This window comes from Geotrypetes seraphini, chromosome 4 (genome assembly GCF_902459505.1).
Source record: "Geotrypetes seraphini chromosome 4, aGeoSer1.1, whole genome shotgun sequence".
NCBI lineage: Eukaryota > Metazoa > Chordata > Amphibia > Gymnophiona > Dermophiidae > Geotrypetes > Geotrypetes seraphini.
Window position 1 is genome coordinate 268,236,007 of NC_047087.1, and position 27,199 is coordinate 268,263,205.

General features: G+C 40.1%; 1 protein-coding gene across 20 annotated transcripts in view; it reads right to left on the bottom strand.

Annotated features, from left to right (window-relative positions):
• The window catches only part of JAKMIP3 (Janus kinase and microtubule interacting protein 3), a 308,083-nt gene that overhangs the window by 95,905 nt on the left and 184,979 nt on the right, over positions 1–27,199 (bottom strand). For 15 of the 20 annotated variants that reach the window (XM_033940792.1, XM_033940782.1, XM_033940781.1 and 12 more), the window contains 6 exons: positions 26,291–26,422; positions 23,942–23,977; positions 20,220–20,279; positions 17,173–17,301; positions 9,061–9,189; positions 3,332–3,415 (listed from right to left, as the gene is read on the bottom strand). In XM_033940792.1, the coding sequence (XP_033796683.1) occupies positions 3,332–3,415; positions 9,061–9,189; positions 17,173–17,301; positions 20,220–20,279; positions 23,942–23,977; positions 26,291–26,422 (570 nt within the window). The remainder of the gene's footprint in view (positions 1–3,331; positions 3,416–9,060; positions 9,190–17,172; positions 17,302–20,219; positions 20,280–23,941; positions 23,978–26,290; positions 26,423–27,199) is intronic. The other 5 variants (XM_033940797.1, XM_033940791.1, XM_033940787.1 and 2 more) reach the window with 2 other exon arrangements.

Genomic DNA, 27,199 nt, shown 5'->3' on the forward strand with positions numbered 1-27,199 from the left:
AGGGAGAGACACAGACAGAAAAAATGACAGACAGACAGAAATCTACTCTAGCACCCGTTAATGTAACGGGCTTAAACACTAGTTCACTGATATTCCCTCCTTAGAAAACTTCTCCTAAGCAACAGTTGCTATGGAGTGTCAGCACACTCTTATCGTCAAGCAGGCCTTATGAAATGCTCCAAATCAAAAATGCTAATCAAATGGTTCACATATCCATGTCCTATTAAAACCAGTTTTTTTATGGGTTTCGCTAATAATTCTTAACATTTTGTATGACTTTTTGGATGCTGCCACACACTGAGCATAAGATTTCAATGTATTGTTCACGATACCTAAGAACATAAGAAGCGCCATCTCCGGATCAGACCTTTGGTCCATCAACTCCGGCGATCCGCACACGCGGAGGCCCTGCCATGTATACACCTGGCTTATTTTATAGCCAACCATATCTTTATATGCCTCTCTCAAGGAGATATGCATCTAGTTTGCTTTTGAAGCCTAGGACTGTCGATTCCGCAATAATCTCCCCTGGGAGAGTATTCCAGATGTCAACCACTCTCTGTGTGAAGCAGAACTTCCTGATATTAGTCCTGAACTTGTCCCCCCTTAGCTTCATTTCATGTCCTCTTGTCCGTGTCAAATTGGACAATATAAATAATCTCTGCTCTATTTTGTCGATTCCTTTCAGTATTTTGAAGGTCTCGATCATATCCCCACGCAGTCTCCTCTTCTCAACGGAGAACAATCCCAGTGTTTTAAGTCGATCCTCATATTCCAGTTTCTCCATACCCTTCACCAGTTTAGTCGCTCATCTCTGCATCCTCTCCAGCAGTTTTATATCCTTCTTTAGGTAGGGAGACCAATGTTGGACGCAGTATTCCAAGTGGGGTCTGACCATTGCCCTATAAAGTGGCATTATAACTTTCTCCGATCTACTCGAGATTCCTTTCTTTATCATGCCCAACATTCTATTTGCCTTCTTTGCCGCTGCTGCGCATTGTGCCGACGGCTTCAGGGTCCTATCTATCAGTACACCCAGATCCCTTTCTTGTTCACTTTTTCCCAGAGTTGCACCTGACATTCTGTACTCGTATTCCTTATTTTTACTGCCTAAATGCATTACCTTGCATTTCTCCACGTTGAACTTCATCTGCCATTTCTCCGCCCATTTTTCTAACCGACACAAATCGCTCTGGAGTTCCTCACTGTCCTCCTGCGATCTGATTGCCCAGCAGAGTTTTGTGTCTGCAAACTTGATGATCTCACTGGATGTTCCGTTTTCCAGGTCATTGATATAAATATTAAAAAGGATCGGCCCAAGTACCGAGCCCTGGGGTACACCACTAGTCACTTTCTCCCAGTCGGAGAACTTCCCATTAATGCCCACTCTCTGCTTCCTGTTATCCAGCCATTTGCCTATCCATCTTTGTATATCTCCCTCTATGCCATGCTTTGTAGTTTCCTGAGAAGTCTTTCGTGTGGAACTTTGTCAAATGCTTTCTGGAAGTCCAAGTATATTATGTCCACCGGCTTTCCACTATCAATTTGCTTGTTCACGGTCTCAAAGAATTGGAGTAAATCCTTTTCCTCAATGGTAATTCCTAATGTGGAACATAGCGTCAATTTTGGTTATTCTTCCTAATGTTCATAGCTTTATTTATTGACATTTATTATCCTCTCTTATGAAGAGATTCACCCAAGGCAGTGTATAGCAGGTATAATTAAATTTGTCTTCATTGAATTTCATCTGTCAATTGGATGCTCAGTCTTCCAGCCTGCAAATTCTCATAGTCTGTGTGTGATTTAACTTTCAATAGTTTTTGTCATCTGAAAATCTGATCACCTCCCTCATCGTTCCAATATCATCATTTATTAATATGTTAAAAAGCACTGGTATTAGTTCAAATCCTTGTGGCACTCTACTATTTACCTTCCTCCATTTAAAGGATTCTCCATTTAACCAGTTCCCAATCCACAACATAACATTGCCTGCTATCTCATGATGTTTTAATTTTTTTCAAGAACCTCTCATGGGGATCTTTGTGAAAAGCTTTCTGAAAATCTAGTTACCCTGTGTCAACACCTTTTATCCATATTTACTTGTGCTTTACAAAAATGTAGCAGATTGGCTGAATCCATGTTAACTCGGTTCCATTAAACCATTGTCTATGTGTTCAGTAAGTCTCTACAGTTTTACCTGGCACTGAAGTCAGACTTACCAGTGTATAGTTTCCTAAATTACCCCAAACTCTTTTGAAAAATTGGTATTACACTGAATCCCCCCCCCCTTCCAATATTGAAGACATATCAGAGTCACTGGGAGTGGTAAAGCAATTCAGCATAATGAGCATGCTGAAAAGATATGCTGGATAGATTTTGTGAAGTTTGATTGATTTTTGCCACTTCTTTAGACAGTGAGACCTTTGGCTTTTTTTGATCTTTGGAACTGTACTTCTGGAGAAAGCTAAGTAAAAAAAATATTTTTCTGTCTTTAAATGTACCTGCCTAACATTCAAGATCCTACATGGCATTCTTCCTCCCCTAATCCCACTATCCTGGAATTCTTTGAGACCTGACACTACCAGATCCGCCCACATACTCAAACTATCTTTCCCCTCATTAAAAGGCGTCATGTATGCAGGTAAATTAGGGAAATCACTTTTCTTCAAATTCACTGAGCTTTGGAATATCTTCCCTGCCCCGCTGCGAATCCTAGGCTCATTCCAATTATTCCAAAAGCATCTGAAAACCTGGCTTTTCTTCAAAACGTAAAGCTATCTATTAAAATGTAGAGCTAGCTATCCTCTTTATAACCTCTAATTTCTTATTATGTCCTTCCCTCATTTATTGAATTACCTGTAAACCGTGCCGAGCTGTATCTTTATGGAGATGATGCGGTATACAAACGTAAGGTTTAGTTTAGTTTAGTCTTTGTATTTTAAGTGTTATGTAGTTTATTTAGATTTTAAGCAGTTTATACTTTAAAAAAAATAAATTTATTTATAAGTAAGTTTGTGGACTATTAGGAAACTGGAGGTTTTTTGACCTGTGAGGTGACTCTTCCCGTGTTAAGCCATAGTGTTTTAAAGCTTACTTTTTGAGGTTTACTTAGGGTTTTTTTTCTCCTGTTTTCTCATTGTGTTCTTTATTTATATATTTGAACTATTCTGAGTGTTTTCAGTGGATATACATAATCATTAAACAGCATCCATGGCTCAATATTGGGTAAATAATTTTATAATGAAATACAAATTTATAATACATTTTATTGCTTGTATTTTGCACTAAAGCTATAGATTGCTGATTTAAAAAGTTAATAAGAGTACCTTACCTGTCCTTGCTCTGCAAGCGCTTTTTCTAGATCTTCTATTTGAGTTTGATATCTAACTATTTCTGCTTGTAGCTGTTCACGAGTCTGTAAGATATGAGAAAAAAATATATCAAATTCTGTTTAAGTCATTTGTTCCTACAAGAAGATAACAAAAACAAAGGTTGTTTATGAAGAGATGATACATTGAGGGTCATTTTTGGTAGACTATCTAATAGCCTCTTTTACAAAGCCACGCTAGCGGCAGCGCTGCACTAACGGCCCTGAAGCCCCTAGAGATTTAAAGGGCTTCAGGGCTGTTGCCGTGCGGCAGCTGCTAACACAGCTTTGTAAAAGAGGCCGTAAGTCTGAGTTTGGATGTTATGGGAAAGGCATCCAGGAATTCAGTAGAGAAAATGTCCATTTTCGAAGCCATAAGACATCTATCTTCTTCTTTTTTTTTTTTTTAATGACCTAACTACACATTTTGACCCTTACTGTGACTATCTTTTTTGGCCACTTTCAAATATGAAAATGTCTAAATGAAAAATGTACAAAAACAAGCCTTTAGGAAGTTCAAGCAGCCAGCATTCTTAGCAGACTGTCCACACAGACAGCTGAGCAGAGCAGAGGGCACTCTATGGAGTACTGCACTGAACGTCACATTAAAAGTCCCAGGTACACTTCACTATAACCTGCTTATTTTGTATGGTGAGGCCTCCAAAACCCACCCAAAACTTACTGTACCCACCTGTATACCACAATAGCCTTTATGCCTGCAAGTGTCATTCTTATGTAGATACGGTAGATTTTGGAAGGCTCACCATACAATATAAGCAGGTTATAGTGAAGTGTACCTGGGACTTTTAATGTGACATTCACTGCAGTACCCCTTAGAGTGCCCCTCTGAACTGCTGAGCTATGTCTGTGTGGCCATCTGAAGCTGTAATATAGACTGGAATGTATGGGTGGTGGGAGGGAGTCAGTGACCACTGGGGGAGTAAGGGGGATCATTCCTTAATCCCTCCAGTGGTCAACTGGTCAGTTTGGGTAACTTTTCGACCCTTATTCATTTTTAAAATAGGTCCAGCCCCACACATCTAAATGGTGACCTGGCTGTTTTGTTAAAAGTTTGATTATCCCTGCAGAACATCCTAAGCCAGCTCTAAGCCCACCCAAAATACACCTCTAACATGCCCCCTTAAGATTTAGATGCACTGGAGACAAAATGACCAGAAAGACATCTAGAAAGTCAGTTTCAAAAATGGCCACTTGGACGTTTTTGACTAGTAAGATACCTAAGTGCCGGTTTATGCCATCTTTTGGATGTCTTTTTTGAAAATGAGCCTCATTATTTGTATTCATTTTTAGTATGTAATGATTTCCTGTTTTGTATGCTGCTGTTCAGGTTTAGGTTTAGTTATTTAATATATTACCAGTGGTGTAGTAAGGGGGGTTGGTCTACCTCAGGCACAGTCTTCCTAAGGGTACAACACCCCATCTCTTTTCTTTGCCATGCGTGCAAGCCCCTAGCCTATTATTCAATGGTTATTCTACTGGAAAATATAAAATATGGCCTGGCTGCAATGGGCATGGCTTTGTGGCTTATAAGCAGCATTAAGTATTTACCACTGGAATCAACCTGTGGTGCTGACATACAAGTCACAGGCTGGTGACTCCTTTGGTAAATCAAGGTGTGATAAAACCTCGATAACTTCCTCTTTAAGTGGTGTACAATTAAAAGATGACAATTTTGTAATATAAAAGAGATCAGAGAGTACAGAAGTGGGGTTTACTGTTCTTCTGACCTTTATAACTCCTATTCATTGACCAACTCACCTGATAAAAACAAATTATTCACTACCTAACGTACGATGCCCTGAAATCAGTTTTTGTATGTATAAGCTTTTACACAAATCTTCCCAATAAATAACTGCTAATGTATTCTATTTAAAATAAGCACAAAACATTAATAATTGAATTGCAAATCAAATAAAAATATGCTCCTTTAAAGCAAAAACAAAATGGTGGTGGATGCATAGAGTGGTCTCCCATTTGGAACTTGTGACAAAAGCCGATGCAAACTTCAGGAAAGCATGAAAAAGCCAAATATCAGCTGGGGTCTTTGGCATTTGATGCCTATCAGTTTATTTGAAAATAAACTGATAGGCATCATGATCCTCATTTGCTATCATATTCTAGATTAAGATAATTCATCATCAACTTTATATGATATACCTCAAAGTAAAAAATATATATATCTAAGTAGTTTATAAATTCATTATACAATAGAGAAAACATAGACAAAGACGTCACAAGAGTCAACAGTTACAACTGAATTCAATATGCTGCACTAGCACTCCATTATTAAATACACTTCCCCCTCCATATTCACGAATTCTGTATCTACAGGATTCGCTTATTCGCGGTTTTAAATGAAAAAAATTACTTTCATTTTTCGGGCTATTTTAAGTCCTGTAAGCTCCCCCCCTTAAGCCTTACCTGGTGGTCTAGCGGGTTTTCAGGGCAGGAGCGATCTTCCTACGCTCCTGCCCCGTGCAGATCGCTCACAGGAAATGGCTCAAGAGACTACGGGAGCTCAAGGCAGTCATTTCCTGTGAGCGATCTGCACGGGGCAGGAGCGTGGGAAGATTGCTCCTGCCTGAAAACCCACTAAACCACCAGGTAAGGCTTACGGGGGAGGGCTCACAGGGCTAAAAATAGCCAGGGAAAGCGGGGGATAAGGACAGAGCTGGCCCAAATATTTTTTGCGGTTTTTCCATATTCGTGGACCGGCTCTGCCCCTAACTGCCACGAATACGGAGGGGGAAGTGTACAGTAGAAAAGAGAAAGGGGACACACCAGGAAGAGGAAGTGAAATCACTATCCCCCTCTTTTACTTAGGTGCGCTAGCATTTTTAATGCTCGCTGCAGATTAGCGCATGCTGCCCCCTGCGCTACATGTAAAAACTAATGCCAGTCAATGGTGGCTTTAGCGTCTAGCGCACGCGCTAAAACCGCTAGCGCAGCTTAGTAAAGGAGCCCTAAGTATCATAGGTTAAGGTTCACTAAGGCATAAAGCTGCTGCTGGACATGTTCATAAAGGCATATTCAACCTAAATCTATCAAATAATAAGGCCTGGGTATAGTTATAGGTTTTAAAAGCCATCTTAAATCTCAGATCAGATCTTAATAGGCAGTTCGTTCCACAGGAAAAGAATCATGACTTGAATGCATGAGTGATGGACAAAATCCAGATGAATTTGCATATAGGTGGGAACAAGCTTCAAGTGTTGTTGCGAAAAATGCAAAGAATAGGCTCCCTTAAGGGAGCTAAAGAGAAACAAAGTGAAGCCATTATGAAATTATCAGTGAGCCAAGACAAGAATTTTAAATGGAATCCAATATATCACTGGAAACCAATCACATCATATTAATATTAATACTCAAATAACTTATCAAAAATAGTTTTAAAGTTTGTTATAAAAAAGAGGTTTTATTTAAAAAAATTTTTTTTTAATGTTTGCATTCTTGTTTTTCCTAATGAAAAAGTGACCCCCCACCACTCCAACAAACATAGAGTGTTTGTTGGGTGGTCTGATACCCGTTCCAGGTCTTCCTTTACTCTTGATTTTGCGACTCTGAATAAGTGTGATTTGGATACCACCTGGAATACTGCATCCAGCACTGGTCGCTGTACATGAAGAAGGACACAGTACTACTCGAAAGGGTCCAGAGAAGAGTGACTAAAATGATTAAGGGGCTGGAGAAGTTGCCATACAGTGAGAGATTAGAGAAACTGGGCCTTTTCTCCCTTGAAAAAAGGAAACTGAGAGGGGACATGATCAAAACATTCAAGATAATGAAGGGAATAGACTTAGTAGATAAAGACAGGTTGTTCACCCTCTCCAAGGTAGAGAGAACGAGAGGGCACTCGCTAAAGTTAAAAGGGGATAGATTCTGTACAAACGTAAGGAAGTTCTTCTTCACCCAGAGAGTGGTAGAAAACTGGAACACTCTTCCAGAGGCTGTTATAGGGGAAATCACCCTCCAGGGATTCAAGACAAAGTTCCTGCTGAACCAGAACGTACACATGTAAGGCTAGTCTCAATTAGGGCACTGGTCTTTGACCTAAGGGCCACCGTGCAAGCGGACTGCTGGGCACGATGGACCACTGTTCTGACCCAGCAGCGGCAATTCTTATGTTATGTTCTTAACAGCAAATTTTTAAACTACAATTGGGTATGCATCGGGGTGCCTCTATTATCTGGTGTTGTTTATGGATTAGAGATTATGGGAATACCAAAGCAGGAAGGACAGGTAGATCTGTGTTTAAAATTGCTGCATTTGCAGATTATCTCTTGGTACATATAGTGCAACCAGTTGGCTTGTTGAAGTGTCTGTAAAATAGGTTTTCTATCTCTGGTTACTTCTTAGTTCTGATATTGACTTTGATAAAACAGAAGTACTTCAATGCAGTTGAAGATTAAGTAACAATGTGAAAATATTTTTTTTGAAGTAGGCAGATTTTTTTAAAGTATTTAACGATTCTTCCGTTGAATGTTTATTGCCTGAAAATGCTTCATAGTCCTTTCCAGTCTATCTGAGATCCTCCGAGCTATTCCTATACCTTCTTGAATTTAGATATTCTTTTCTCTACCACCTCCACTAGAAGACTGCTCCATGCATCCACCACACTTTCCATACATATTTCCTTAGATTACTCCTGAGTCTATCTCCTTTCACTTTCATTCAAAGACCCCTTGTTCAATTAGAAAATGCCTACCACCTGAATTTTCATATAGTATGACAATAAATGTCTCTTATCATATCTCCCCCTTCAACATTTCTTTAAGTTTATTCTCACAAATTTATGAAGACCACTGCACATTTTAGTAGGCACCATTTTGACTATCTTGTTTATATTCTTTTGAAGGTGTGGTCTCCAAAATTGTGCACAGTATTCCAAATGAGTAATTATATAAGAAAGCATTGTGCTAGAAACCCATAGCCAAAATGATGCTTTCTACCTGGTCATCTTTTGAGTTCATCAAATTGAAATGCTGTTTTGAAATAAGTTCTCCTCTATGTTTGCACAGTTGCTTTTCCATGGTTAAAAATACCCCCACCCCCTTTTTACGAAGCCGCATTAGGCTTTTTTATCATCGGCTGTGGCAGTATTACCACTGATGCTCCTATAATTCCTATGAGCGTCGGAGCTAATACCGCCGCAGCTGGAAATAAAAAATCCTAACGTGGCTTCAAAGGGGTGGGGGGGGGGGTTAAGTAAAATTAAATTTATATAAATGCCTAGAAATAAGTTTAATGGCTTGGATAAATTTAGCATGGACTAAATTTTCATTCAGGTGATCAGCACCAATGCTTTAATACGAAGAACCTCTATCCAAGTAGGTAGCTACTACACTAAATATGTATATCGAGCAGTTATGGTGTTGGCACTGAATATTGCTGCTAAACAAGATCATTTTAGCACTTCCTCTGCACCAACTCTAACCTAGTCCATAATTCTAAAAATAAATCTGGGCCATTTATTGGCACAATTTTTTTAAATATATGTATAAACAAATTGTGCATTCACTATCTGCTGATAAATGCATAACTTGCCCTGACTATATCAGTCAAAATTTTTCTTTAAATTTATTAATTTTCTTCTGAAACTATTGTTTATAAAACCAAATGTTAGAAAGTAAGAAGAACAAGCCTTCATTTCATGTAATATAAGCCATTTAGACCTTAACTTCTCGTTCTGCATCTAGGGTTCCTCCAACCTGCTCCTGTAACAGAGCGTATGCTCGCTGCAGTGCTTGATACTCCATGGTCAGCTGACGAAATCTCAATTCTGTTTCTTCTTTGACCATACCCTAAAATGGTAAAAAAATATAACATTCATGACTCAATTCATCAAAAAATAAAACACAGTTCCTAACACTACACAACATGGTGTACAGATTCATAGAAGACAATTGATATTTGAAAATATGGGTGATGCACACTCTCTGGATGTGTATTCATTTGAAAGTACATAAGACACCTGAATGACTTTTCCCAGTATACCGTATTTTTTTGCTCCATAAGACGCACCTGACCATAAGATGCACCCTAGATTTAGAGTAGGAAAACAAGAAAAAAAAATTTGAAAACAAATTGTGTACTAACATATACCAGGCTCTGCACCCAGCCCCCTCTCCCTGCCAGGCTCTGTACCCAATCCCACACTCCTTGCAAGGCTCTGCATTCTGTCCTCCCTCCCCTACTAATGCAATTTTTTCCTTTCATTATTCATATGCACACAGCAGATATAAATTCTCAAAACTGACACATTTCGATCACTAAATTGAAAATAAAATAATTTTTCCTACTTTTGTTTGGTGATTTAATTAGTTTCTGGTTGGACTTCCTTCTGACTGTGCATTCTTTCACAATCCAGCACCATCCCCTTTGGGTCCAGGTCTCTATCTCTTTTCCCTCTGCTTACACTCCCCAGATCCAGTGTCAGTTCTCCTTTGTACCTACCACCACCTTTGGTCCAGGCCTCTCTCTCTTTCTTCTGCTTACCAACACCCCCCATCCAACATTTGTTCTCCTTTCTTCCAGATCTTTCTCTGCTTCTCTCTCTCTCCTTCTTTCCTCCCTCCATGGTCCAGAATCTTTCCACCTCTCTGCAGTCTCTCTCTCTCTTCCCTGTATACACCCCCAAGTTGAACATCTGCCCCCCTCTCTTCTGCCTCCCCTTTGTTTCAGTTTTCTCCCTTTCTCTATCTTCCTTCTACTAACATTTTGAGTCTTCCCATCTCTACCCCCCTCTAGTCCAGCATCTGCCCTGTCTTCAAGTCTGTTTCCCATCCTTTTCTGTCCTCACGATGGGTGGGGCCTTACCTTCCCTGCTTCCTGTGAGGTCGTTGTCTCCGGCTCCTAGACTGTGCTGGGTTGAGCTGGGATGGTTGGTAGAAGCCCTCACAGTGCTGGGCTGCAGCTTCTGCCCAGGTCCAAATTCATGTTCCGGAGTTGGAAGGCTCTCATCGCCTCCCCAACAGTTGTTCTTCTTGCTCGTTACCTGGGGCAGGAGATCGTGGGAGACACAGCTCTCCTTTTCTGTTGAGAGGTCGTCTTCGGCACTGTAACTGCCACTGAGCTAATTACGGCAGCCTGCACAGTGAACCTAGCAGGCTGCCGTTGGCCTCCGCAGCACATTTTCTCTACCGTGGTCCCGCCCCTTCTCTGACATCAGGGGCGGAACTGCGGCAGAGGCAACATGCTTCAGAGGTCAATGGCAGCCTGCTAGGTTCACTCTATAGGTTACCATAATTAGCTCAGCGGCGGTTACAGTGCCAAAGACGACCTCTCTCGCTGGGTGCGGGAAGCAGCTTGGATGTAAGGACCCTCCTACCCCCACCCATCGTGAGCCTAATTAGCTTTAAATGGGGGAATCCGGAGGACACTGTGTGGGAACCAAGAAGACAGCCGGACGCTCACAGATGCTAGGGAGAGCCATATTTGGCATGGGCATTTAAAAAGGTACAACGGGGTGGGGGTGGGGTGGTGTTTTTTTTTTTTTTTTTAAAAAAGGATCTTCGCTGCATAAGACACACCGACATTTCCACCCACTTTTGGGTAGAAAAAAAGTGCGTCTTAGGGAGGGAAAATACAGTAATTTCATATTATTTTGTAAATGAAACAATAAGACAAAAAACAAACAAACAACCTAAGGGGTTGAAATTCAGAGATTTCCCCGGCCAGAAACAGTTCCTGGCCAATTAAATCATTTGTTCAGGGCTAGCTGCTCATTTTTAGTGGCACATAACTGGTTTATGCCACTAAAAATGGCCAGTTAGTGCCCAACTCAAAACCAGCTATTTGGGGGGCATTCCAGGAGCAGAATCAGCACTTAGCTGCATAAATAGGATTGCATAAAAGTCGGTCCTAACTTTATGTGGTTCATAGCTGATTAAGTGCTAAAACTCACACTTAACTGGCTATGGGGTCCTTTTACTAAGGTGCACTAGCCATTTTAACGCTTGCTAAATATTAACACACGCTAAACGCTAATGTATCCATTATATTCTATGGACACGTTAGCGTTTAGCATGCGCTAATATTTAGAGTGCGCTAAATTGGTTAGCGTGCCTTAGTAAAAGAGGGGGTATTTTTTTTGCCAGCTCTATACACCTGGGAATATAGTTCCAAATCAAACTTAAGATTCTTACATTATTCAAAGTGATTCATGATGGAATACCAGTCTATCTTGTGAATCTAGGAGTTCCATATGGGCCGTCACATTTATTACATTCAATCAGTAATCATAGGTACCTGTCTAAAATATGTAAAGTGCTTTGATTGTAACCACACAAAGTAAAAACAATATATCAAATGCTATCCCCTTTATCCCCTTCTCCTGAGCCCTAAAAGGGTCAATTTGGAGTCAACTAGACACCAGTAGGCACCCAAGGTCAGGGCAGGATTAATTCGTCAAGGGCCCCTAGGCACACAAGTACACTGGGCCCCCTGCTCCGCCCTATCCCACCATGCGCCTAGGCGGAAACAGGAAGCTGCATCAGAGGGAAGCTTTGGGCAAGCAGCACCACTTGCACAATTACAGTTCCCGTTGCCTTTCTTACCCGCGTTGCTTACTTTCCATCGATAGGGGGGGGGGGGCTGTGTTGCCAATCGGGATGGGGCCCGCGTTGCTGATGGGGGGCCCCACATTGCTGATCGATGCTGGAGGGGCCCATCGTCCTTTGGAAAAAAACAATGTTGATGCCCTCCTTCATCGGGCCCTCCTGACCATTTCGGGCCCTAGGCACGTGCCTACGTAGCCTATTGGTTAATTCTGACCTGCCCAAGGTCAGTAAAAAAATGCTGTTTAAACAACATTTTTAAATGAGTTTCAAGGCACCTAAAAGATCGGCAATGGAATCATGTCTCTGTAGGTGCTTTAGGCCGCTGGGGGTGTGGCTAATGCCAGAAGTGGCATTAAGCAGCCTAAAGTGCCTAAAGAGGTACGACTCACATCAGAGGTAGGAGCCAGAAATGTAGGCCTGGAAAACCCTGACCTAAATTTCCTGTGCCTACCTTTGCCCGAGGTGAGATTCTGTACCTGGTGATGTCATGTGATTGACATGCAATTGGCAGCTGCTTTTAAGGCTGCCGCTGATGATGGTGCCAGGTACAGAATCCGGGCCACAATGCTTATTTCTTTTTGTCCCCTAGCTTATGGAACAATGTACCTCTCTCTCAACTAGATTAGAAACTTAGAAATTTACCCCCTTTTTTTACAAAGCCGCATGGCCCTGAAGCCCTTTAAATCTCTAAGGGCTTCAGGGCTGTTGCTGCACGGCATTGTAAAACAGGCCCTTAGAACTAGCATGAAAACCCCTTTTTTTCCATCTGGTCTTTGCCTTAGACAGCCATTCAGAAATGGTGTGCGCCCACATAGCAGCGCGCTTGTGCGCCGTTGGCCCCGACATGCCGGTAATCAGCAGGCAGCCATGCAGCGAAGCATCAGCGACCAGCACAATTAGGAAGAGTCGCAGGCCCAGGCATTAGCATGCTTGTGCGCTGCAGGCCCCGACAATCAGCAGGCAGCCATCCACTGACCTCCACAATTTAAAAGGTACTGCCAGGGGAGGCTGGGATGGAATTTAAAGATGCTGGAATGGAATTTAAAGATGCTGGGGGGCTGGGAAAGAATTTAAAGGTGCTGGGGGTATGTAAAAATGATGATTGATGGGGGGCTGGCATGGAATTTAAAGGTGTCGGGTATATATTTGTATATAATTTGGTTCAGAATTTTTTTTTTCTTGTTTTCCTTCTTTAAATCTGGAGTGCATCTTATGGTGAGGTGCATCTTATGGAGCGAAAAATGTGGATGAATTTATGTATTTATTTATTTTAAAAATGTATGAATCGCTTAAATCTAAGCAATGCACAAAATATTTACATCCACAATTTCAAGCACAAACAAACATTACAAAATGCAGTAAACAATTAAGTCAATCTTCCCCACAAAATTCCCTTAATTCAGAATTCTTTAAATCTAAAACAAATAATAACTACAGAGTTAGAGAAAGGCGTCCACAAACAACTGTAATTTTAACAATTTCTTGAAAGGCATACGATCTTTGCATAATCTCATTATACCAGGAATTGAATTCCAGAGATTCTTACTGGCAATCGAGAAAATAGATATTCTAGATTTTACATAGCAAATCAATTTTCTTTTACACTGATGAGCAACATCCCTCCCTCAGATCTCAAACATCTTGCAGGTTGATAGATTTCCTACAAGCTTTGAAAGCAAGTAGGAGACGAGGAGCACAATATTTGATGAACAACAGACCATTGAGGACCCTTGAGAACCCCAAGGAACATGTCTTACACTTGCTCACAATACACTGCTCAGTAGTTCTGTGATACTATGGAATACCACATTCTCATTAGCTGGGCCATTGTAAATGGGAAACCAATGATTTTTCCAACCAAAAGTGGATGTTGCTCTTCTCCTGGGTGAAAGGATGATCTTTGCAAAGTTTCCATTCATTTGCTTAGACCATGTCCAAATCCATGAAGAACAAACAAACATGGATAAACTGCCCCTTTATATAGATAGGTAGATAAAGAAAATTTTATATAAAAGTTTAATACCATTCGTGGGGTATAATGGTAAGCCAAAAACATAGAAGGAGAGTAGTAAAACATGCTGAGCATGGTGGTCATTTGTCAGGCTCAATATTTTCTACAAATCTTCAGAAGACAAACCTATGTTGCAAAGGTCAAATGCAATGGTTCAAGACAGATCAATGAAGAAGACTGATGTGTTCCTTACATGCTTTGTACTTATTACAAATCTTGCTAATAGGCATCTGTCTTAGATAGGGTATAAAACTGCTTGCAGATCAGATTGTGTTAGATTTCTGACACAATGGATTTGTCAAGCTTGATTGCTCTTGCTGTCATTTCACGGCCATGAGTGGGTAAGATGGCTAATGCATAGGCTTATATGGGCCATTCTCATGATCTCCCAGAACCAGTGATTTATGAAATGCTAGGTCAAGCAGTGTGCCTTGTTTTCAAAGATGCAGACAATGTAGATGCAGACATCTCATCTTTTTTTTAATGGAAATTATAATGGCCTGCCCTCAAAGGGTTCTGAAAGCCAGGACAATTTTTAAATTTGGTCATTTTTGTTACATAGCACTTTATGGTTTATTACCTAGCTATCTGACTTGAACAATTTTCTTTTAATGGTCTTAACATGTTCTTCCCCAAATCCCACCCTTTTGTATTTCCTACAATAAATATGTGGGAAAGATCTTATCAGACTGCTAAGTTGGAAGGAAAGTATGGCCCCCTGATATGGGTTTACCAGTCTTATCAACATTATAGGAAACTTTTGAAAGCCTATTAGCTTAGACAGTTTTGGGGGAATGATATTGATTGAATATTAACCTGTATTATTTAAATATGTACTTTGCTGTAAATGTGCAGTTTTCTCTTATGTGAACCACATCGAATTGTAAGGTGTATGGGGGATAGAAATAGTGCTAAATTATGTTATGTAAGACAGTAAAAGGAAAGGAACCTATTGGAAACAAGAAGTCTTGATGATGACTAGAGTTAGTAGCGTAGAAAGTGGGAAGCAGGGGGGGAAAGACTGCTCCAGGTGCTGTCATGGTGGGGGCACCGACACCTCTCTGCCCTCCCACGCCGTGATCATGCCTTCCCTTCCCTGCCCCCCCCCCCATACCTTTTAAAAATCTTTACCAGCAAGAGCAACTACTTTAGTCTGCCACTCGTGTTGGCCTGGTTCCCTCTGAGATCACTTCTGGGTCACAGGGCCAGGATGTGACATTAGAAGGAAAGCCAATGCCAGTGCGAGCAGCAGGCCAGAGAAGCTGCTCGTGATGGTGAAGATTTAAAGAGGTATGGGGGGGCTGGGAAGAGAGGTTTGAGTGTGGCGTGGAGTGCGAAAGGAGCAGGGGGATTGACATAGAAGGGGTAAGGGGGGGACAGAGAGGAGGGTGTGGGCGCCTCCTACCCTCGCTACACCACTGACTAGGGTAATAATAAAGGTACACTCAGGGAAGCTAAGGTTGAAGCAAAGTTATTTAAATTGGTCTTTAGTGAAGATGTTAACAGATTCCAGAATTATTCCCCTTGATATTTAAGAACTGTAATCAGTACTGACATCAAACGCTGTGACATTTACATTTGCACATAGATATTTAGTGCCAGGTCATACCCAAATACCGATGCTGAACATCAGGGCATAAGATGGTGGCTATAAGTTATCTGGGTTCCATTGATAGCATTGGTATTCAGATAGCTAACCGGGTAAGTTGGAACATCTGCTTGAAGATTAACCTCAGGGAATAATTCTCAAAAGATCACCTACAGTACCGCTGGGTGCCGGGAGGCTGCGCTCTAAGCATAGATTCTGTAATAGCAATTGTGACTATAGGACATTTTTCTGTAATAATGGAACATTGTAGAGTATGTCCAGGGAACAATTGTACATTTGCAGCTAGAACTGTTTCCATAATGAATAAGTGCCAGATGATCATTGGAGGGATGAAAGCATGAACCCACCTTACTACTCAAGTGGTCACTGACCCCTTCAGGTTCCTAGAGTAGCCTCATGGTTGGTGTAGTGAACTATAGAGATGGGGACTCAGGCTCATATCCCAGTCTAACCATACTTTTATCTCCATATTTGCAGGGATTAGGGGCAGAGCCAGCCTGCAAATATGGAAAAATTGCAAATAACTTTTAGGGCTGACTCTGACCCATCCCCACCACCTTCCTGTCTCCTGGACCTTTCCACACCTTACCTGGTGGTTTAGTATTGAAGCAGGGCAGGAGCGAACTTCCTAAGCTCCTGCCCCATGCAGAGCCATCAACAAAAATGGCTGCCGTGAGTTCCCGTGGTCTCACGAGACTACAGCGGGAACTCATGGCAGCCATTTTTGTTGACGGCTCTGCATGGGGCAGGAGCATAGGAAGATCGCTCCACTTCACTGCTAGGCCACCAGGTACAGTGTGGAGAGGTCCAGGAGGCGGGATGTGTCAGGGTTTAGAAACTCACGCATTTAGAAAGTTGCGTGTTCTAAACCTGTGAATTTGAAGGGAGAAGTGTACTACACTTATGTTGGACTATATAAGTCTTCTAAACCCCACCATATTCCCACTGTACCTAGACATAGGTGACACTTGCAGGCATAAAGGCTATTGGTGTGGTGTATACTTGGGTAAAGTAAGTTTGGGGGTAGGATTTGGTGGGCTTACCATACAATATAAGGGGGTTATGGTGATATGTGTACTTGGGACATTTTATGTGAAATTCACTGCAGTGGCCTCTAGGGTGCCCCACTGTTCTGCTGGGATGTCTGTATAGCCAGTCTCCTAAAATGCTGGCCCCTCCTAGATCCCGATGGCTTGTTTTGTGTAATTTTCTATGGGATTTTTTTTTTTTTTTTTTTTTTTTAATTGTTAAAAAAGATAGATGCATCTAAGAAATGGTCATTTTTGAAACAAAAAAAGATGGACATTTTTCTGTTTGAAAATGGTCATGTTTGCTACTGGATTTGTGGCTGTGTTCGCAAAATGGCTAAACTCAGACATCATATGGAAAGCGCCCCCTCCATTTCATCTAGCTTGGAGAGTTTTGACAGCCTTCTTCAATGCTGTATTTCTATCTGAAGTTCAATGAAGAACATTCTCGGAGAAGAACAGTCTCTTCCCTCCTACCTAGCTGAGGCCACTCATTGCTTCATTCCTAAGACCTAAATTGCTTGAACAGCAAAGATTCAAATTTGGATCTATATACAGTATCTATATTTTAAAAGTACCTCTTCCATATCATCATCAGGTGTGCAGGGTGTTCGATCTGTTCTGTCCGTTTGGTATGAAATAGAAGAACCATCAGAATCCAGAGAAGCTTCTTCATCATATCCAAAAAATGTCTCCACAACTGGCTTCTGACCAAAAGGTATTGTGTAAGTGACATTGAGGAATGAAAATGTCTGTCCATAACTGCTAATGAAAAACTATACAATGGAGGTACAGAGCTTTCACGAATATTTTTACAGATCTTTGCCAAAATAACACATAACACTTTGGCTGCTAAGTTCAGATATATCTGAACAATTTCATATCATGCTCTAATTATATATACTAACTAGTCAGTTAAGGTAAATATTAGCACTATCAAAACTTAACAGTCTATCACATCATGCAGGATTATGAATAATTATTGGAATCTTGGCTTTAATCTAACTTCATGAGATGAAAAATGCTTACAAAGCTAATCTATACAGGTTGACAGCTTTAAATATCATATGATGAAAAGCTATTTATTGTTAGTTGAATAAGAATGTATCATTGGTATCATGAAATGGTCAAAAGTCCTTTAAGGTCATGACCTTCTAACAGGAATGCTTATGTGATAACTGCATAATGGCACCTACTTTAAGCCTATTTTATAAACACAGCATGGGTTCCTATGTGCCTTTATAGCATAGACACCTAGAACTAGCCCATGTAAAGGCTGCTTTATAACAGAGAGTTTAATTCTTGCCTAGACAAAGAAGCCCCTATGTGTCTTTATAAAATACCAATAAAATACCAATTTAAATCTTGTTGAAATCATGCTTAGATTGAAGGAGTTAACATTATATTGGCTTGAGAACAGGTGTAAATATATGCACATAAAATTTGCACAATCATGCATATTTTATAAAATATTTGCATAGAGTGTGACATTGTCGATGCTAAACTGCACCCCTGAGCAAGCAAATATTAAGGGGTCCTTTTATCAAGCTGCTCTAGCAGGGTTAGCGCGTCGGATATTTCATCACACGCTAACCCCCGCAGCCGGCTAAAAAACTAACGCCTGCTCAATGCAGGCGTTAGCGGCTAGCGCGGCAGGCGGTTTAAAGTGCAGTATTACGCGCATTAAACCCCTACCGCAGCTTGATAAAAGGACCCCTAAGTGTACTGTAAGATATGACCTTATTTTGTGACTCAACATTTTACCCACAAAAATGGATTACAAAACTACCTCTTATGTATATGAGAGGATGCTGAAAAGTTCTCAGCCCAACCAACCAACTTCCTAAATTCTGAGCATCATTTTGCCACTGTAGCTGAAAAGAGTGCTATCTTATTTTGTTGTACCAATTTGCAGAAACAAAATTCTATGTTTCCACATCGTTTCAGATAATTGATTGAACTATATCCATGTCATTCTCTTCCTGGTTGGGCTGACAACTTTTTAGCACCCCTCGTATGTGTGTGTCTCAATTCCAGTTACACATGTAAAATAGGTGATGAATATTAGCTTGGCAGGCTAAGTCTTCAGTGGCTGCATTTAGCTCAGAAATGCAATGTCAGTGGCTGGATTTGCTGCTGACCATGGGAGGTAGCTGGGCTGTTTGAATATTGGCCCCTCCCTCTCCAAGGGGCCTTCTGAATCTGGTAGGAGCCAGTTCGCTTGATGCTGGTCATGGTACTACTGACATATTAACACACATATCAGAAAGATATTTAGTATGATAGACAGCCATGACCATAGTTCCCAAAATTCGATTTAGGTTGCCCAAAGCTGAGTGTCCAAATTTGGGTGCAAAGCCCAGATTCACTCCAATTTGAAAATTGGGTTCTAATAATCAATTATCAACTTTAATTAGAGATAATTGGCACTTAATGGACACTATTTTGGATTTACATGCACATCCTACTATTTCAGAGGTCTCTGACATCATGCGACCCCCGCAGTCCATTTTTGAAGCCCTCATTTCCAGTGACCCAACCACTACTGCAGGTAGAGAAAAGGCTCCATGAATCTTCTCAGGGCTGCGTGTGCCTGCATGGTCACATTGATACATATGCACATACGCATGCAAATGCCTGTCAACTCACCTCTCCCCATGCATGCATATGAATGTGAGTCAATGTGACCACGCAGTCACATGTGACCCAGTGGAGCTTTACATGGCCTTTTCCTTACCTAAAGTAGCAGAAAAACCTCCCAACATTCACCTCTGCTCCAGCTCAGCCCTGAAAATCTAAGCAAAGTGGAATTGAGGGTTTACTGGTTGCTGGTGAACATGCACCTCCTATTTTAATATTGGCTTGACAGGTTTTAAAATTAGAGAAAAGGTCTGTAGCAATTTGTACCAAGGTGGGTTGACAGGAGACAATGGAATGTAGTGGCTATGTTGTTTGCACCCTCATTGCTTGCACTTACCTGCATGACGTTACACTTTGGATGGAGTTATGCTTATAGAATCAAAATTAGTATTTAAAATTACATTTGTAAGCCTAAAATATTTTGGTAGCCCCCCAGAGGTTTCTCGTGTCCATGCTTCGGCTACTGATTCTTTTGAAGCTGAAGCCAGCGAAGGAAAAGAAACTGGGTAAAGGCTGGGGGAGGGGATGATGATACACCATTGTATTTTGCCACTATTTCACAAAATATGTGGCAAAATATTATGGTGCATATTTTGAATCTTACAAGATTGAAAATGTGGTCCCAGATCTCAAAAGGTTGGACTAGCATACAAATAAATTGCCCTTTTCCTATTTGTTGCCAGAGACTGTGGTCGCATCTATTTTGTAACCTCTGACTTATGGAAGAGTAGGTCTGTTGTGTCCTATCTTGAACTTCATTTCTTTTTCAGATCACAATCAATACAAATTGGTTAATGTTAAAAGAATGAAAGAAAAATCCATTTTGATACAGTTTTACCTTACTATGAAAGTAGATATTAATGCTATTCCAAAAATATTGATGGCTACAAAATCTCCTTTGGCTGCATCACCATTCCAAATATTGAATTTGGTAATAAAATGAAAATTTTCATTTCAGATTATCTCTAATTCTTTTTTTTTTTACCTTGGGGATTTTTGTCATTTTCTTTCTTTGTCTTCTGTACCTTAGAAGTTTATCACGCTCCTGTAGAAAAAATTTGAATTCATTTTTAATTAATCTTGTTGTTTTATTTTTTGTATAACCTATTCTAGTATAATGCACATTGTAATGATACTTATACAATAATATGAAACTAAAGTTTCTCTGCATAATATCTCTATGGATAGTGAAATCATTTATCAAACCAACAAGCTTTTGAGACTACTCTGGTTCCTTTTTATTTGATTCAATAAAGGGTATTATTGCCTACAAAGATTTCAATTTTTTTAAGCATACAACTTATCTTAAATCTACCTGCAGATTCTTCATTTGATTTATAGGCTTTTAAGTCAATTAAGAAGATAGGAGACAATTTTTTCATCCCATGAATTAATTGAAGATTATCATGAATTAATTGGAGATTATCATTATAATAGCATAAAAAACCTTACTTTATAACTCCTTCCCTCCCCCCATGCCCTGGCATCTTTCTCTCCTCTCCTTCCCTTCCATTTCTTCCTCCACCTCCATGCTCTGGTATCTCCTCTCTCTCCTTTCTCCCCCTCCTTTCTCCCTGGTCTGGCATCTCCTTTCCCTCTGTCCTTTCTCTCCTTCCCTTCCTTCCCCATGGTCTGGCATCTCTCTTTCCTCTCCTTTTCCTTCCCTGGTCTTCCTTCTCCCTCCCTCCTTCCCTCTCCCTAATCGGGTGCAGCATGTCACTCTCCCTACCTCTCCCTCTCTCTTATTTTTACCCCCCAGTCGGCAGTGCAGCATTCAGAACTCACTATTCTTGCTAGCATTGGGCCTTCCTCTCTGCTGGGTCTCTCCTACTTCCTGTTTCTGTGAAGGCAGGACCTGGCAGAGAGGAAGGCCCAACGCTGGCAGAGCAGCGAAATCTCGAACAGTGGATGGTGAAGTTTTTGACCTCCTGAAAGGAGATAGCCTTAATATTTCTTCTAGGGCTACTGTCATAATTACTTTCACTGCAGAGAAAGATAAGTCACTGCAGTTAAAATCTTATTTCACAAAAAAAGACTTTTCTTTTTTGTGCTCAGAAAATTCAAGTGCTTCTGTAGCTCATTCTACTCTGCTACGAGGGAAATAGCTTTTGAGTGTAAAACCAAAGGTTTTAGAGGTGGAGGTATCTTTATTTGCAGTTCCCTGTATATGTTAGAAAGCTTATTGAAACATAAAGTTACTTTTTAAGTTACTTACATGGAAGATTTTGGGTACACTGTATAACCCGAATTCTGTATAGGTCAACCCAAGTTGATTGTGCAGATTTATGAGCAGTACAGATCTGCATTCACAACTTAATTGTTCAACAAGCTAATCAGTGTCGATAATTGGTAATTAACACCTAATCACTGATACCAATTGGCACTAATTAGAAGTTACACACACAGCTTTCTAAGCAAGTTCTATAAAGTGGTGCGCTTCAATTCTAGTGTGCAAATTTAAAAAGAAGGCATGGCCAAGGGAGAAGCATAGGAAGATTGGGGCATTCCTAAAAGGAAGCAGATATTTATACCTGGTTTTCATTGGCCTAAATGGGAACACCAAAATGTTAAATTCAATATAATGGAAACAAAAACAGATTCTTGCTGACTAAAGTATAAATAGTCCGACAAACCGAGTAAAATCTGTGCAACAACTCATTTAAATATCATTCAATAAAGTGAGTGGAGAACCTCAAACACCCAGTCACTGATAACAATCTAGTGTCTTTAAGGGGGTAATGATTATTATCATTGGATCCCATTTACTCACTGGAAACTCTTAGGGCTCCTTTTACAAAGGTATGTTAGGTCCTTACCACGCGGAATAGTGCGCGCTAAAATGGCCAAAGTCTTTAATTCAAAAAACAGTTTAAAAAAAAATATATATAAAACACTTAACTTTATCCCTTTATATAAAAAAGTCTGGTTTTTGAATTAAAGACAAGACAGTAGTTTTCAGTGAGTAAATAGGAACCAATGATAATCTTTACCCCAGTAAAGACACTTGATTATTATCAGTGTCTGAGTGTTTGAGGTTGTTGCACAGAGTTTGCTCTACACCAAAATGTTAGTCACATGCTTGGGCGCCAAGTGTGATTCTATATATGGTGAGTGCCTTTTATAGAACTGCAGTAAGAACCATTCTAGTTGGCGCTCAATTTTTATGTGTCGTATATAGATGTAAATAGCCACTTAAAAGTAGGCTCTGACTGAATCTTTTAGTTACTTTATAATAATTTTCTAATCATGTGTCTCTAACTCTTCACGATGGGGGCTACGTTCAATTAAATTGTCTTGTTTTTTAAAAAAATATTCTTTGTTACAATATTGTTACCTCTAAGTAAGTGTATTTTCTTGATTCTTTATAAGTGGACTTAATGATGAAAATTGCAATAAAAAGAAAAGAAAATGATGGAATGCTTTACTGCACAAGATTGTCCTCAGTCCCGAGTCACAGCTACCCTCCCCAAACCCAGAAAGCAATAAGCTGATGTCAAAAGTTCTTAATGCAATGAGCACAGAGAAGGAGGCTATTTGGAGAACCATTATGTCCAGTAATACTGAACAAGCTAAATATTCTTTTGTTATCATATTCTTAGGATACAAGAGTCATAAATGCTAAACTGAGGGAGGTGATCGGCCATGTGGAGAGAGTCAAGCAATGCATTTCCAGCAGTGAGGATGAATCGCTAATATTGAAACAAGAGGCCAGTAATAACAGGTTTATGATACAGAGGCTCCTACAGAAAGTTGACCATCTTGAAAAACAGTTCTAGCATAATAACATCTGGGTAATTGGCATGCCTGAGAGCTGGGAGGAAAAGTCAGTTGAAATCTTCCTGGAGAGACTTCACTTAGAAGTATTTCAGTCTCTTTTCTGCCTGCAGACTTTGACCTAATAGGGCTCCTAGAGTACCATGTTGACCTTCTCAACCTAGAGTGCACCTAGGGCCTATTCTGGTTAAAAAAAGGCCTTAGGAGCTCTCCAGGTTGAGAAGGCTAACAGAACAGAGGCTATGCAGTAAAAGATTACAAAAGCTTGATTTACCCTTGTATTCAATGCTGAACCATGTTCAAGCACTGAGGATCCTAGACAATATTCAGCAGGGACACATCAATGTTAAGGGTACCTAGGCTGTTCACTCTCCTCTGATTCCAATCCTCCTTCCTCCCTCCATTATTCTAGGAAAAACATATGACCTCCTTCCCCTGCCCCCCCCTCCCCAATTGTGATCTTCACTCCCAGCTCCTCAAAAGAGCATCTGACTCTTCAACAAGGATTTCCTCTCCCCCTATAGGCCCTCCCCCTCAGTCTTTCTGATCTATAGTGGTCTAGCAGAGAAAGAGCAGGAGCAATACCCAGGTGTGAGAGTAAATTTTGACATTTCTGCTGCAACTACCAAAAATGGTGCCAATTATTGTTAAATTGTGATGTGGTATGGGATTTTGTTTTAATGATGTGGACGTTGGCTTATGGTAGCTGGAGTGATACCAACTGTTCACTTTACATTCATCCTCAAACAACTCTATAACTTGATTATCACTGGCCTAAGCCAGATTTCAGGCAATAACCTAAGGATAAAAGATTATTTAACAGTGTGCAAATATTCAGCTTCCTGCCCCTTTCTCCCCAAGTCTGCCCAATTGTAAGAAACTGTCTTTATATATAAATATAAGAAAAAAATACAAATTTAATTAATTACTTACTATTACACTCTTCACGTAGCCTGCAGTTTCAAGTGTCTAATAAAGAGAAAGATTAGAACATATACCTTAAGTCAATTAAATCTATAAGGATATACATAACAGAAAAGTATTTTGTGATGCAAAGAGCATTGCCATTCAAACCCCTAAAAGGTTTGACACAGGAAAGACACAGTTGTATATGAGAAAAACCCACAAGAATGACATTGGATTTCTCTTACAAAGTCGCACTAGTGGTTGCCGTGCGGCAAACACTCCAATGTCCATTAATTCCTTAAAGAAGTCTGAGCGATTACCACAGCACTTTGTAAAAGGGGGTATTGGTAGTAGAGATGTTAGTACCAAGTGGTCTTTCTCTGAATTGACTGGTAAGAGAAGATTCTGAAGTGCCAAGAAATGCAGAGACTAAGAAAACGCGGCCAAAATATACAGTACTATTTCCCATTATATTTGGTGCTACAGGCTTGATTTTAAGCAAATTCTACACACACTTTAGCAGCTTGCCCATATATGGACAGCTTCATTTTAAATAAAATGTAAGAAATCAGAATCGATATAGCCAGGTCAGAATGTGTCCAGTTCCATTAATAATAATAGCTTAATACATTTAATATACCACCCTTCACAATTAGCGTGGGGTACAACTCAACAAAATATATTTAGAACATATATAATCTTCAAATAAGTTAACAATATAAAAATAAAAGAGATATCCTTTTCTAAAATGCATGCAAGAATACATATATTTAGCACTACATATGGACTAGTATGGACTACATATGTCAGGAGCAACCAGTTTACATTTGTCAACATCTAAAACCAACAGAGGTAACTGAAATTCACACATCTGTCAGTGCTTACATGTGCAAAAGGATATTTTGGAATATAAATATTTAAATGTTCATACTTCGACATATAAATCTGCCATTTTGGAAACCCACATCTCCAAGAGAGGACGTTATCAAGCTGCATTAAGACAATAACCATGTTATTTGCCCCTTAAACATAAGAATGTAAACATTGCCATACTGAGACAGACTGAAGGCCCATCACGCAGAACATCCTGCTTCCAATGGTGGACAATCCAGGTCACAAGTACCTGACAAGTTCCCAAAAGAGTAAAACAAATTTAATGCTGCTTATCCTAAAATAAGCAGTGGACTTATTTTGGAAGTCTACACATCTAAGGGGTAAAGTTGTCAAACTGTGTAATGACAATAACCTATTTTTCTTGCCCTAACGCAGTGTTTTCATCGCTGCAGGGTGCTTAATAATGAATGCAAAACATGAAAATGAAAGTAAAGCAGCTCAGTGTTCTTCAGTTCAAGGACCGGGAGCCAAAGGCAGTCCCTAGAGACCTCTGGGGTGGCCTCCATTGTCTTTCTAAGATTTTTTTTCTGCTGCTCTTTCTCTCTACACAAGCTCAGGACAGATGAAGGAAGTGCCACATGCTTGAAGGACAAGGTATGTCTCACTAGACAAAAGGGAATGCATTTGGAAATGCTCATAACATTGAGGATACTCCCAATGAAGTTTTGTGGGCTGGTGGGGCTGGTCAGCAGTTTCATGGCCCCACATGGGAAGATATTTGGTGGCTCTCCTTCAGCTCATTAGTATCCAAACTGGCCCCAGCTTATGAAGACCACTGCTTTAGGGTATATGTTTCAATGCCAATATTTGCCCATGTAAATCACAAATAAGGGTTTTGAAATAAGGCCAAACTCATACACCCTTTTTAACCTTTTGCCCACTGCCTAACTTATACCCCCCCTAATTATAAAAGCGCAGAAGAGATTTTTAGCATCAGCCTGCGTGCTGAATGTTCTGCACTGCTCTGATGGTCATAGATTTTCTACGAGCGTTGGAGCAGCGCAGAGCATTCAACGCACTGGCCAGCGCTAAAACCCTCTTCCTCACTTTTGTAACAGAGGAGGTTAGTGTGCCGTTACTAGAATTAGGGCCTATGTAAGTTACTTGGGTATTTATAGAACAGTGCTTAGGTATAATTTTGGCAGCTGTATGTATATGTGCACACATGCGTGCATACTGTAAATGCCAGAAATGCCCCCCTATATGGGATCCGTATTATCTGCTACAGTAACAGTTAATGCATGCTAAGTTACCATGTGCTACCTGCAAAGCACAGTCCCTATTCCATCTTCATCCATTTCTCATTCCATTCCATGCTTTGTGTGTAGCATGCGAATTAATGCCAGCACGGTAACCATTAGCGCTATTTTGAACTAACAGGGCACATTAATTCACAGTTTAATGCACTTTGGAAAAAGGGTCGCATAGTTCTGAAATTTTGACTAAGCTTTAGAATATGCTGAGATCTTTTTGATTAATTACCTTGTAAAGTTCATCTATGATATTCTGTTGTTCGATAACTTGCAGCCTCAAAAATTCCACTTCTCTTTCTTCTTGGCTTTGGTCTAGATCATTTAAGGAGCTTGGCCTCCTTATTATCCTAGCTTTTTGTCTCTAAACAAATTAAAGGAGAACAAGTTGTAAAAGTCGGAGGTTTCCTCAAAGCAAAAGTAATTTCCTCTTTTTTTTCTATTCATTGTGGAATGTAGCCAGCATGCTCACTGAATGGATATAATCCCAGCTTTACAAGCTGCAGAAGGAATACACTCAAGAATTGTATAACAAGACTGTTAAAATTTTTGTTCACCAAAGTCATAACGAGTATGGAAAGAATTCTATAGATACAGTTCACAGACACATCACCACATCAGATGAGCCAATTTGTAGAAACAGTGAGCACCATCTGCTTGTCTACTAAGGAGAGATGATGCCATGATCTTCCTTGAAAACCATCTGCATTTTTTAAATCTCAAAATAACAGGGAAAATCCTGTCTGAGTATATTTTGTAAAAAGAAGTATAGAAAATATACAACGAAAAAGGAAAATTCAAATGATGATACAGGAGGATACAAATTTGGTGGAGAGGAATTAAAATTCATAGCATTCTTATCTCTGCATAACTAATTATTAAAGGAAAAATTTCAGCTTTCTGTGTATTCTTGTAGTCTCTGTTATTAAAAAAAATTTCACATTATGTTGGTATCATCTGATATTGTAACTATTAAATTTGCATTTAAAAAAAAAACTTCACATTTTGTTGGTATGGCAACACTGTCATAAACAGTGCTTTAATCCCTAGGGGCCTGATTTTGTATAGGACGCCAGTATTGGCGGCTGCCTAAGAAGCTACCAACGAGCGCGTGTCGATCATGCACCGACATCCTATGCAG